The sequence below is a fragment of the Chlorocebus sabaeus genome, chromosome 1, assembly GCF_047675955.1.
Source record: "Chlorocebus sabaeus isolate Y175 chromosome 1, mChlSab1.0.hap1, whole genome shotgun sequence".
In the NCBI taxonomy this organism is placed as follows: Eukaryota; Metazoa; Chordata; class Mammalia; order Primates; family Cercopithecidae; genus Chlorocebus; species Chlorocebus sabaeus.
This window is the reverse complement of record NC_132904.1, coordinates 114,717,486-114,730,741: the sequence shown is the minus strand read 5'-3', so window position 1 is coordinate 114,730,741 and position 13,256 is coordinate 114,717,486. Positions and strand designations below refer to the sequence as shown.

General features: G+C 40.0%; 1 protein-coding gene across 7 annotated transcripts in view; it reads right to left on the bottom strand.

Moving 5' to 3' along the window:
* Window positions 1-13,256, bottom strand: part of KMT2A (lysine methyltransferase 2A) — a 92,649-nt gene that overhangs the window by 27,254 nt on the left and 52,139 nt on the right. For 4 of the 7 annotated variants that reach the window (XM_073021358.1, XM_073021361.1, XM_073021363.1 and 1 more), the window contains 14 exons: window positions 12,528-12,674; window positions 11,441-11,536; window positions 11,080-11,200; window positions 10,018-10,140; window positions 9,105-9,289; window positions 8,109-8,282; window positions 6,957-7,067; window positions 6,588-6,661; window positions 5,494-5,687; window positions 5,021-5,127; window positions 3,373-3,510; window positions 2,947-3,105; window positions 2,059-2,176; window positions 1,571-1,649 (listed from right to left, as the gene is read on the bottom strand). In XM_073021358.1, the coding sequence (XP_072877459.1) occupies window positions 1,571-1,649; window positions 2,059-2,176; window positions 2,947-3,105; window positions 3,373-3,510; window positions 5,021-5,127; window positions 5,494-5,687; window positions 6,588-6,661; window positions 6,957-7,067; window positions 8,109-8,282; window positions 9,105-9,289; window positions 10,018-10,140; window positions 11,080-11,200; window positions 11,441-11,536; window positions 12,528-12,674 (1,826 nt within the window). The remainder of the gene's footprint in view (window positions 1-1,570; window positions 1,650-2,058; window positions 2,177-2,946; window positions 3,106-3,372; window positions 3,511-5,020; window positions 5,128-5,493; window positions 5,688-6,587; window positions 6,662-6,956; window positions 7,068-8,108; window positions 8,283-9,104; window positions 9,290-10,017; window positions 10,141-11,079; window positions 11,201-11,440; window positions 11,537-12,527; window positions 12,675-13,256) is intronic. The other 3 variants (XM_073021360.1, XM_073021362.1, XM_073021359.1) reach the window with 2 other exon arrangements.

Below are 13,256 nucleotides of genomic sequence, written 5' to 3'. Positions count from 1 at the left end.
GAATGCTAGTGGAGTCTGGTTTGTGTGAAAAGCTTCCAGCTAAATGTGGAGCACAGACTGTGTCATCGGAATAGGAATAGAGTAAGTTGGAGCATATATTGCAGAATGAGACTCCAACGCGAGAGCGGTAGAAGGAGAATTTTGAACTTGTATTGTTAGCTTGTTAGACATTTTAACAACTTGCTTCATATAGGTAAGATTATAAATTTTTTTTTTTTTCTTTTTTTTGAGACGGAGTCTTGCTCTGTCGCCCAGGCTGGAGTGCAGTGGCCGGATCTTGGCTCACTGCAAGCTCTGCCTCCCAGGTTCTCGCCACTCTCCTGCCTCAGCCTCCCGAGTAGCTGGGACTACAGCCAGCCACCACGCCCGGCTAATTTTTTGTTTTTTTTTTTTTTTTTTTTTTTTTTTTGAGACGGAGTCTTGCTCTGTTGCCCAGGCTAGAGTGCAGTGGCCGGATCTCAGCTCACTGCAAGCTCCGCCTCCCGGGTTTATGCCATTCTCCTGCCTCAGCCTCCCGAGCAGCTGGGACTACAGGCGCCCGCCACCTCGCCCGGCTAGGTTTTTTTGGTATTTTTTAGTAGAGACGGGGTTTCACCGTGTTAGCCAGGATGGTCTCGATCTCTTGACCTCGTGATCCGCCCGTCTCGGCCTCCCAAAGTGCTGGGATTACAGGCTTGAGCCACCGCGCCCGGCCAATTTTTTGTATTTTTAATAGAGACAGGGTTTCACCGTGTTTGCCAGGATGGTCTCGATTTCCTGACCTTGTGATCCGCCTGCCTCGGCCTCCCAAAGTGCTGGGATTACAGGCTTAAGCCACCGTGCCCGGTCTAAGATTATAAATTCTTATTGAAAATTTTGATCATTATTGTGGGGATTTATAGTTTTAGAAGGACTTATAAAATGTAAAGTTGGGAACAGGGCATGAGCTGTTTTATCCATGAAAACAATCTGCACTCCTGAATGAAGATAAATGTAATTTGGAGGAATCTTTTTTTTTTTTTTTTTTTTTGAGATGGAGTCTAGCTCTGTCGCCCAGGCTGGAGTGCAGTGGCCGGATCTCAGCTCGCTGCAAGCTCCGCCTCCCGGGTTTACGCCATTCTCCTGCCTCAGCCTCCCGCGTAGCTGGGACTACAGGCGCCCGCCACCTCGCCCAGCTAGTTTTTTGTATTTTTTTAGTAAAGATGGGGTTTCACCGTGTTAGCCAGGATGGTCTCGATCTCCTGACCACGTGATCCGCCCGTCTCAGCCTCCCAAAGTGCTGGGATTACAGGCGAGAGCCACCACACCCGACAATTTGGAGGAATCTTAAGAGACTGACCTTGTGTTTTCTACTTAGGTTTTAAGTAATTCTGAAATGATGTCAATAATACTTTCCTTCTATAACTGGATTCAGCTAACATAAATGCTGCTTTAGTCCCAATCTACAAGCAGATGAATCAGAGAACTAGCAAACTAAGTAATTAACTCTTAGTAGCAGTTTAAAGTAGCTAACAAGTATGCCTCTACATTTAATGACCTTCAGTGTATTCAGGTTGTGGGGCTGCTGTCTTCTCTTTATAGTGCTACTTACTGATATCCAATAGGAAAGAGCTTATCTTCACAGTCAGAGAGATCATTTAGAATTCCTAAGCAGTCGATTGTCATAGAGCCTGACCAAGGAAAGAAGAACTGATTAGAGGAGATAATGAGTGTCATTTTATTTTTTTGAGAGAGTCTCACTCTGTCGCCCAGGCTGGAGTGCAGTGGTGCAATCTCAGCTCACTGCAGCCTCTGCCTCCGGGGTTCAAGTGATTCCTATGCCTCAGCCTCCCAAGTAGCTGGGATTATAGGCATGCACCACCACTCCCAGCTAATTTTTTTTTAGTACAGATGGGGTTTCGCCACATTGGCCAGGCTGGTCTCCAACTCCTGACCTCCAGTGATCTGCCCGCCTCAGCTTCCGAAAGTGCTGGGATTACAGGCGTGAGATACCACACTGAGGGTCATTTTATAACTGAGGACCAGTAATTTCCCCAATGATATATACAGCCTTCCCCAATAACCAAGGCTAGGTCATACCAATCATCATGTGGATATTTTCTGGTTCCAAGCCATTGAGAAACTTCCTTCTCAAGCTGATTCCTTCAAAGTCCACAAACACTCTTCTGAAAACTTCAAATCCATTCTCAGGAACCACCTTAAATAAAACCCATGGTAGCTGTTAATAGGCTGTCCCTTTGCACATTATACTCATGATCCTGACTGTCTCAGAGAGGAAGGCACACAGCATATCTCAAAAGCATCCTTCTGTTTCACTTAGCAGGACACTTCTGTATTTCCCAAAAGAGATAGTGCCTCTAGGAACACCTAATAGAAAAGCAAAACAGTTTATCATCTTGCTATATTTTTGTATTTTTCTTTTGAATTCCTAAATAATTCAAAAAGCAAATAAGCCATGAAAAGACTTGAAAGAAACTTAAATGCTAAGCAGAAGAAGCCAGCCTGAAAAGGCTATGTACTATATGATTCCAACTATGTGAAACTCTGCAAATGGCAAGACTATTGAGATAATAAAAACATCAGTGTTTGCCCAGGATTGGGGAGAGGCAGGGGTGAACAGGCAGAGCACAGAGGATGTTTAAGGCAGTGAAAATACTCCATATGATGTTATAATGGGGGATATATGTCATTATATATTCATCCAAATCCACAGAATGTACACCACCAAGAGTGAATGCTAATGTAAACTACGGACTCAAGGTAATAACCGTGTGTCCAGTGTAGGTTTATCCATTGTAACAAATGCACCACTCCAGTGGGGGATGCTGATAATGGGGGAGGCTGTGCATATGTGGGTGCAGGGGGTATATGGGAAATCTCTGTACCTTCCAATTTTGCTGTGAACCTAAAACTACTCTAAAAAATAGTCTTTATTTTTTTTAAAAAAAGCAACTAAAGCTCTCTCACTTCGCCTTTGATCAAATCCCGATGTCGTTGGCAATACACTTTTTTATCATCCAGAAAGACACAGTTCTTGGCTCGGGAACACATAAAGTGATAGTTGCTGGTGCAGGATGTGAGACAGCAACCCACGGTGGCTCCTGGCTTTTGGCAGAATTCACATCTCTAAAAATCCAAAAAGAAAAGAGCCCTATTCAGATTTTCAGATGTTTTAAGACGTTTACCATCTCCTCTATAGACTCATCCCATTCTACAGTTCCTACAATTCATTTTATCTATTGGTAGTCTGTTGAATTATGTATATCAATACTTGTTGGCTAACTACCCTGATGGCACTGTGAAAAATATCAGTGAGGCCATATTCACCCACAGGAAGAATATCTGGAAACTGAGAGGGAATCCCTTGCATAAAATTTACCCATAAGGTCTTACCAGCTGCTTGCCCCTGATCACAGCCATATGCACATTCTTTAGTGATCCGTCATCATCTTCAAACACTTCCGCAGACCACAAAGCACAATTTACATGTGTCCACTCATTTTGGCCAATATATAGCAAACGACCAGCATCCTATAAAATAGAGATTTCTTTTTTCCTAAAGAATATAATGCCAAAGGAGGTTTTCCTCGGCATTAGCTTTTCTTCAGTGAGGATAACCTCAAAAAAGCAACTGTAATTCTTTAATGCAGGGAGGCACACAGAAATCAGAATTCATTTTGCAACGTTGCTCTGTTTCCACTTCCTTCTTTTCTAGATTACTTTTTCCATAGACTGAAACTATTTTACAAATCTAGAGAATAAAAAAATGAACTGGGTATGGTGGTTCACGTCTATAATCCCAGCACTTTGGGAGGCTGAAGCGGTAGGATCTCTGGAGCCCAGGAGTTTGAGACCAGCCTGGGCAACATAGGGAGACTCCGTCTCAACAAAAACAAACAAAAAATTAGCCAGCATGGTGGTGCGCATCTATGGTCTCAGCTACTCAGGAGGCTGAGGTAGGAGGCTCGCTTGGAAGCCGAGATTGCAGTGAGCCAAGATCATGCCACTGTACTCTAGCCTAGGTGACAGGGCGAGGCCTGGTCTCAAAATAAAACAAACAAACAAAAAGAGCAATAGGTGGTAAGTTTATAAAAATGTGCACTGACGTCTATAAACTGTATTTCAAAGTCAGTTCTCTCAAACTGTATTTAAGAGTTTTTGGCCGGGCACAGTGGCTCACGCCTGTAATCCCACCACTTTGGTATATGAGGTGGGTGGATCACCAGCCTGACCAACACAGAGAAACCCCGTCTCTACTAAAAATACAAAATTAGCCGGGCATGGTGGCACATGCCTGTAATCCAGCTCCTCGGGAGGCTGAGGCAGGAGAATTGCTTAAACCTGGGAGGCGGAGGTTGCAGTGAGCTGAGATCGCGCCATTGCACTCCAGCCTGGGCAACAAGAGCGAAATTCCGTTTCAAAAAAGAAAAAAACAAAAAACCAAAACTTTTTAAAAAAATTGTAGGCTTACTATGTGTGCCAGGCACTAAATAGAGGTTTTACATACATTATTTCATTTAATCCTCACAACTACTCTGAGGTAAGCATTATTATCTTCATTTTAAAGATGAAACTGAGGGGTCAGAGAGGTTAAACTACTTGCCAAAGTCAGTAAGTAGGCAGTTAAGCACAGAAATGTGTTCAGGCAGGCGGCAGAACTGGGGCTCTTAACCATTCTGCTATCCTATATGAAACATAAGTTTTTTAATATGCAACTTATATTTTATTAACTTGCACAAAATATTCTTGAGGAACTTCCATTACAAATTACTAAACATCAAGGGTTTAAGGCAAATCAGTCACCTTTTAATCAAGAAAATCAGTCATTAAAAAGCTCCAAGTGCCAAATAAATAAAAGTTTGAACTAAGTGACAAATAAAAGTTACAAGTTAATAAGTTATAGGGAAATAAAAGTTATAAATTAGTAAGTTGTAAGTAAGTTCATTAAATAAATGGCATCCAGTCATCAAGTATGGACACAAGGACAAACAGTTCTTTTGGGGTATGTATTAACTAGGGCCCTGTGTCGCAAAGTACTTACATTAGCACTGTCATCACCATATGTCAAACATAAAGCACACTGTCTATTGTCTTCTATGCCTGGGGGTGGGTTCAGCTCTGGGCTGTCTTCTCGACTCCTATCAGTACCTTGAAATCCAAAAGACTCCCATCAATACCTTGAGATCCAGTTAAAATTGGCAATACTATGTCTGATTTCCAGGAAAAAAGAAAATGATTCAGCTTACATAGCCTACAGCCTATAAAATAACCACTTTTCAAAGTGTTCAGAGTAACGCTATCTCATTATCTATGTTACAATACTCAAGAGTATTTATATCAAGTCCTCATTAACACCTCAAGTGAAGCAAAATTAATGATGGTATTACATTTAAGGATGACCTTAAAATTCCTTTCTGATATCCAAGTATATCTAATTTTAGTGAATTGGATTCACAGAGTCAATCATCTGCATCTAGAGGGAAATGGGTGACGACGCTCCTTTTGGTGGCTTACTCAAAATTGGTGGTGTAGGAGGATGCAGAGGAGTTGGTGAGTCTGGTTCTCCAGGCCCTTTGGGTTTGGGAGCTGGAATAATTTTCTTCATTAAAGGAGGCTGCTCAGTGTGGCTGTTTTCCTCTCGCTCCTGCCACTGAGCATAATTATGGTCAAGTGAAGGTGGAAGCACTGCGTTTGGTAACATCCCACTGCTGAAAATAATTGATTCAACAAGCATTTATTGAACTCCTACAGTATACTTAGAACTGTATAAAATAATCAAATTCTTGATATCACCTGTTGCCCCATGTACGAGCCATTCACAGAATATAAGAACAAGTCACAGCATTTGGAAAACTGCAGAAGTACACAGAACTTAATATTTTAAAAAATATCTCAACATATGACTCTTGGTTAAACTTGCTGAAACAAATGATAACCCTATCAAAAAATCAAAAGAGGCCAGACGTGGGGGCTCACGCCTGTAATCCCAGCACTTTGGAAGGGTGAGGCAGGCAGATCACGAGGTCAAGAGATCAAGACCATCCTGGCCCAAATGGTGAAACCTAGTCTGTATTAAAATACAAAAATTAGCTGGACGTGGTGGTGCCCGCCTGTTGTCCCAACTACTTGGGAAGCTGAGGGAGGAGAATCACTTGAACCAGGGAGGCAGAGGTTGTAGTGAGCCGAGATCGCGCCACTGCACTCCAGCTGGGCAACAGAACAAGACTCCGTCTCAAAAAAAAAATCAAATCAAATCAAAAGAATTTACATATGGAAAATCAACAGCAGTAGAAAGCACCATTTGAACTATCAGTCAAACAGAACCCATTTATAACAAGGCCAGCCACATGGCTATATCACACACGTATTGTACATTTGTCACAATTAAACCAAGCCCCTTACAATAAAACAAATACAAAAGTAAAGAACAAAAAGGCAACTGCCTATAACAAACATTAAGTGTAGTCCTCAAAACAGCACCGAAAAGGCATTTCAACCAATTCATTTTTAGTATTAAAACCTTTAGGAAAACTGCAATCTAGAAATACGAGAACTCTCAGACTTCTAGCCGATGAGGAGAAAAAAAAAGTGATGCTAAATTCACTTACTTGCTTGATACTTTATTTGGCTCCCAAAACCTGGACTTTTTGACACTGAACCATGGAAAAACACGTTCCATTTGCTAAAATAAAACACAAACAAAATGTAAATATGTAAACATTCATTTAGATACCACATGAAAAAACTTCAAACCAGCTTCTCTGTCAATACGAGGATAATTTCAGGCCACCAAGGGAAAGATCCATCCACTCTGGCAACCTCACCAAATTCCTCTCAAAGAATCAGAGGATCAAATTAAACCAAAGATGTTTCATAGACATGACAAAGCAAAAAGTAGAAGAGAATAAGTTCATTGTATTCACAGGGTAGTTACTTATAGGTAAGCATTAAAACCATGAATTAGTAATATCATTCACCCGAATGAAGAAGGACTTGACCATGCTGTTGGCTTTTTTAATTTCTGGCTGTCCTCCATCTGAATTAATGGCTGCTTGAATGATCTTCACAATATCATCACTGAACTCCAACTGTATACAAAAACAAAATGTTAATTATTCTTAAAACAGTGTATTCTAAAAACCATTTCCTTTTTCCTCCCTAATCATCCAGCACAGAGATCCAACAGAAAACTCGTACCCTATTTTAATGTGGTATAATACTCTTTGGCTGAGACCTTTGAGATTCAATTCACAATTAACCTGTGGCAATTAAGAGATGCCAGGCTAATGAGGTAAGAATGCAAACAAATTGGCTGTATCATGATAAATTATCCAAGCAGGTCCACAGTTTTTAATTTGGATTAAAATAAGCAAACAGTGTCTCAGGCCTGTAATCCCAGCACTTTGGGAGGCTTATGTGGGTGGATCACTGGAGGTCAGGAGTTCAAGACCAGCCTAGCCAACATGGTGAAACCCCATCTCTACTAAAAATACAAAATTAGCCAGGCATGATGGCGCATGCCTGTAATCCTAGCTACTCAGGAGGCTGAAGCAGGAGAATCACTTGAACATGGGAGGTGGAGGTTGCAGTGAGCTGAGATCCTGTCACTGCCTTCCAGCCTGGGTAACAGAGCAAGACTCCATCTCAAAAATAATAATAAAGAACAGAATAGCAAATATAGACCATGAGATAATAAATGATCATTTCCTATACATTCTTAAAATCATAAAATTAACAGGCATCTATCTACAAATGAAGACCTTATAAAGAAAGGCACTTTATTCAGATCTGATCTCAAAAGGGGAGGGAGAACCAATTAATTTCACATTAGCATTTTCCACATCAACAGTTTGTTAGTGCTTCCTCTTAATATAAAAATAATTTTCAGAAAACTGAGATGAAAGTGAAATAAAAGAACTATTTTAAGACATTACCTTCCCTATCATAACCCTTCTTCTGAAACACAAAGCTAAAATAACTCATACATTTTTCGGTTTCTAAAGCCATGTGACATTTCTAAATATAATACAAATCATTTTTTAATTTACTTATACTCAGCCTCATGCCCCACAGATCCAAGGAAGCTACACTGGCACTAGAAATTTTGATGGTTCGCTGTAGAAACATACCACAGATGTGTAATTCCCTTGGTCCATCTTCCTCTTGACTCCTTCCAGATCTAAAGGCTGCTGATCATCCTGTTTGCTGACCTCAGTAAGAACTGGTGGATCAGGTCCTTCGGGGGAGCTGCGGGAAGGTATACTCTCCTCTGTCTCGGGATTTAAGTCTGGAGGCTTGGCAGCCTATTGCCAGGAAAGATATGTTGCTTTTATCTAACACTAAAACCAAGATGTCCATGCAAATTCTATTAAAATTAATAAAGATGGTACTGAATGATTCATATTCATTTCATATTCCAAAGAACATGAAAATAATCAGATTTCTCAAATAGAAAAGGAAAGTTAAAAATGAGACTGTTATGTAATAGCTTAGCTAGGCTAACTTAGGAACTTTTCTTGGTAATTTCCAAACCTAGTATGAAGAAGCTGAAACTGTGTTCAGTTCCTTTTGAGTATAACATAGAAAGCAGCTAACTTTCCTATTAAAAAAAGGGAGCTCTATTAAAAGATAAAACAGCAGCTTAGCTCTGAGTTAAAAGTGATCCATATGGTTCTTCTAATGACTACTTTATAAATGTGTAAAGTTCACAACTTACATAGAAAGTGTTTTTCCAATTGATTACTATAATTGTCTCCTAACTACAAATCCTGCCTCTAGGCTCAGGTATCTCCAGTCCTTCTCCACTCCGGTCAGAATAATATTTTCTAAGAAGCAACTCTGATCAGGTTACTGTCTTGGGTGAAGTGCTTCACTGGCTCCCCATCACCTTCAGAGTATAAAGTCCAAATTTCTCATTATAACAGCAAGACCTTTGAAGATACAGCTCCTTCCCATTTCTTACTCTAAAGAAGGTCCTACTCTTGGCTCTAAATATTTTCCTAATGGTTATAGCCACAACAAGTAACTAAAAATTAAGCAAGGAGAATGAAGTAAAACAAAAGAGAAACACTAGGTAAAAACTACCTAAGAACAAGCTCTCAGAAAAAAAATGAGACTTGGCCTACCTGCCGGTAGCGTAGCAAATGGCTGGTAGTCCGAGAATTCAACAAAGCTGTCAGAACTTGCTTCAGAGAAATCTGCAGCTCTTTTTCAAGGGCCAGTCGCCACTCTGCAGGGTGCCGTTCAGTACAGTTCACACAAGTGTAGGCCACACTTTCTGGCAGATTAGATAGAATCTCATACATCTCATCTAAGAAAACAAAAACCTACCATGATGAGGTCCTCTGAAGAATGGGAGAGAGGAAGAAGAGGAAACTATTCCACTGAACTTACTATAAAGTCATATGTTGGGCACCACATTAAGATTCTAATATCCTCATGGGTATCACACATATTGATCTCAAAAAGTGGCATTATTAATTAACACTAATCCTGAATTTGGTTATTGAGAATCAGGTTATGGAACCCACAAAGGACAGCAAATAAATACTTTAAAGGCATATATTCAAGATAAGTGAGCACAAATGTAGTATAATGCTGCTTATTCTAGAAACTAAAAAATAAATTTGGGCCGGGCGCGGTGGCTCACGCCTGTAATCCCAGCACTTTGGGAGGCCGAGACGGGCGGATCACAAGGTCAGGAGATCAAGACCATCTTGGCTAACACTGTGAAACCCCGTCTCTACTAAAAACACAAAAAATTAGCCGGGCGCGGTGGCGGGCACCTGTAGTCCCAGGTATTCTGGAGGCTGAGGCAGGAGAATGGCGTAAACCCGGGAGGCGGAGCTTGCAGTGAGTGGAGATCGCACCACTGCACTCCAGCCTGGGCGACAGAGCAAGACTCTGTCTCAAAAAAAAAAAAAAATTTTAGAGATTTCAAATAACAACACAACCATAATTTTAGGTTTAAAGTGCTCTAGAGGCTTATAAATGCAGTAGTACCTATAAAGAAGAAAACTGAAATAAAAAGACTCCAACCTTCTGTACCTGAAAGATTCTCACATTTGGAATGGACCCAGCGATCACACTTCCCACATTGCATCATCTTACTCTCATAGTCATCATCATCGTAACATTTGTCACAGAGAGGGCAGAAGTTTCCTGAAAGCAAAGCAAAGTTTACAGCAGTGCTTTGGCTCACGTATATGTGTTTTTACGGCCCTTGACTTGCATATACCAACCCAATCTAAATCTTCTTCTGGGATCATGAACACCAGCATGGATCTACTGTGGAATGTTCACATATCTGCAGTCTCAAGATTATTCTGAATCCCTCAAATACTCACAGAAAAGCTTCATACGCCATTAGTTTTCTTTAGTTTACTAGTTTTCATTTATAAAGGTCATAAGGTAGATTTTCAAGGTAAAACAATAGAAAAGAATGGAAGAGAGAAATTTCTCACACATTTGAAACATTTAAATATTTAAAAGGAAGTGGCAATATGGAAGTCAGAAACAGTACATGTAAGCTTTTTCCTTATTTCTAGGGCATTTATATTAGAGCTTAGAGGAGCACTTCCTAAGATTCAGTACTCTGCATAACCTTCATAAATTTTCTTTATATACAGAGATCTCCTCTATTATTTTTTACTTAATGAACTTCTTCAAACTGATCTGCTTATCTTAGTTAAAATACTGAACTTTATATGATTATCCTAAGTCAGTAATATAATAGGTTTAATGTATTAGTTATATTAATATTTTTTCTAATATAACTATTAAAAGAAAATGTTTGGGTACCAACTAAAATCACTTCTGAAATAAACAAATGTATAATATATATACCACACTTTGGGAAATACTAGCTTAGAGGATTTCTTTGTGGTTAGTTATAATGAAAAGTCCTCTTAACACTTCCCATATGAACTAACAAGACATTTCTAGTTGCTAAGTTCTAAACAGGAACTTAGGAAATGTGTCTAAATGGTATCCTTGACATAATGTGTGAGACTTTTTATTTCATTTCACTAGAGAGTCTAGTTCACCTCCAAAACACCAAGTACAACCTCCGAAAGTTGGCAAAACTGGCTTTTTGGGTACCTTTAGCAAAGAGCTTGGCGCAGTCATGGCACAGTGAGAAATCGTGAGACCACTGTGCATCCCACCCTTTGCCTGGAGTTGTGGATCCACAGCTCTTACAGCGAACACACTTGGTACAGATCTAGAAAAGAGGAAAAGAAATTCAACAGGAATTTCTTGTTTTTAATATCTTTCCTTAACTAAAAGGTTCTCAAATGCATCCATTTATAGCTTCATTTCTCTACTGAGATGATTTCCTAGTAATGAGGCAAAAAGATTGTCATACTGACATCCTCAAGCATAGATATTTGTAATACAAGTTACATAAGCCCAACAGTCACAGGACGGTTCTCTATAAAAGAGCATCATGTGTATAACTCACCCAAACTTTCTTTTTCTTTGTGGGTTTGGTGGGGTAGTTTGGTCCCAGGCACTCAGGGTGATAGCTGTTTCGGCACTTATTACACTCCAGCAGCTGCTGTAAGAAAATATAATGGCAAAATGATGAGCATCATATTACCTTCACCCAACACCTATTACTTAGCACCCATTTCACATTTACTGGCAAGTAAGTAGAGCACACAACTGTAAGTTTTAATTTCCTCACACATTATTTACTCCTGCCAAAGGCACTTGGTGATCAGCATTCTTACTAGGGAAATTTGACTTATTTTTGGAATTTTATTCAGTATCATGTTTTCTGCCATTGTTCCAAAATTAAAACACAAAATGGGCAAATGATGACACCCAATTAAATACTAAAGACAGACTAAGCAAAAAGAGAAATAATATAGATACAAAATCTTAACTGGAAGACAGAAATAGAGATCGAAAAAGAAAGCAATATTCTAAGCACAGTCACCCTTGATTTCCGTGGGGGATTGGTTCCAGGACCCCCAGAGGATACCAAAGTCCATGGATGCTCAAGTCCCTTAGACAAAATGGTACAGCATTTGCATATAAGAAAATGCACATCCTCCCATATACTTATTTTTTTTTGAGATGGAATCTCACTCTGTCACCCAGGCTGGCATGACAGACTGCACCACAGGCTGGAGTGGCTCACTGCAACCTCTGCGTCCAAAGTTCAAGCGATTTTCCTGCCTCAGCCTCCCAAGTAGCTGGGACTACAGGTGACCACCACCACGCCTGGCTAATTTTTTGTATTTTTAGTAGAAATGGGGTTTCACCATGTTAGCTCAGATGGTCTCGAACTCCTGGCCTCAAGTGATCTGCCTGCCAGATACTTTAAATTATCTCTAGATTACTTATCATACCTAATACAATGTAAATAGTTGTTATACTGTATTGTTTAGGAAATAATGACAAGAAAAAGTCTGTTCACATAGAGTACAGAGGCAACTACTAATTTTTTCCCAGATATAATCAACCCAAGATTGGTTGAGTCCAGGGATACAGAACCCACTGACACAGAGGTCCAGCTGTAGTTCTATTACCAAGTTTTGTACCTTTGTAGCCTGATGTTGCCTTCCACAAACGTGACAGAATTTGCAGCGACGACAACACCAATTTTCCAGCTGGTCCTCCAGAGGGCGCTCGTTTTCCTCTAAACAAAACTTGTGGAAGGGCTCACAACAGACTTGGCAATATACAAACTATAGTAAGAACATGGGAAGATAGAAGTACGTCAAATAATATGTAGAAAAACATAATCAACCACACCCTCCTTATATACTTTGGGTTTTAGTAGTCCACTGGCATATATTTAAGTCAATACATATTCATTATGACTATGTAAAAAAGTACAGTATTGGGCACTGTGGGAGATTCAGAGTACTAAAGTGGTAATAACAGTGGAATTAGAAAGTAACAAAGTAAATATAATCCAAGATCTAACAGAACATGCTAAGTGCCCTAAGAGTGGTATAAACAAAGAGCTATGGGAATGTCAAGGAGTGGGGTGAGGGAAATAGGGAAGGTTTAAACGTTTTCTGTAATATACGAAACAATTCTAAGCTCTGGTTTGTCCTTTCCATTTCTTTTTTTTTTTAATTCATTTTTATTTTTATTTACTTATTTTTTTGACATAGAGTCTCACTCTGTCGCCCAGGCTGGGGTGCAGTGGTGCGATCTCGACTCATTGCAATCTCCGCCTCCCGTGTTCAAGCGATTCTCCAGCCTCAGTCTCCTGAGTAGCTGGATTACACGTGCGTGCCACCACACCTGGCTAATTTTTT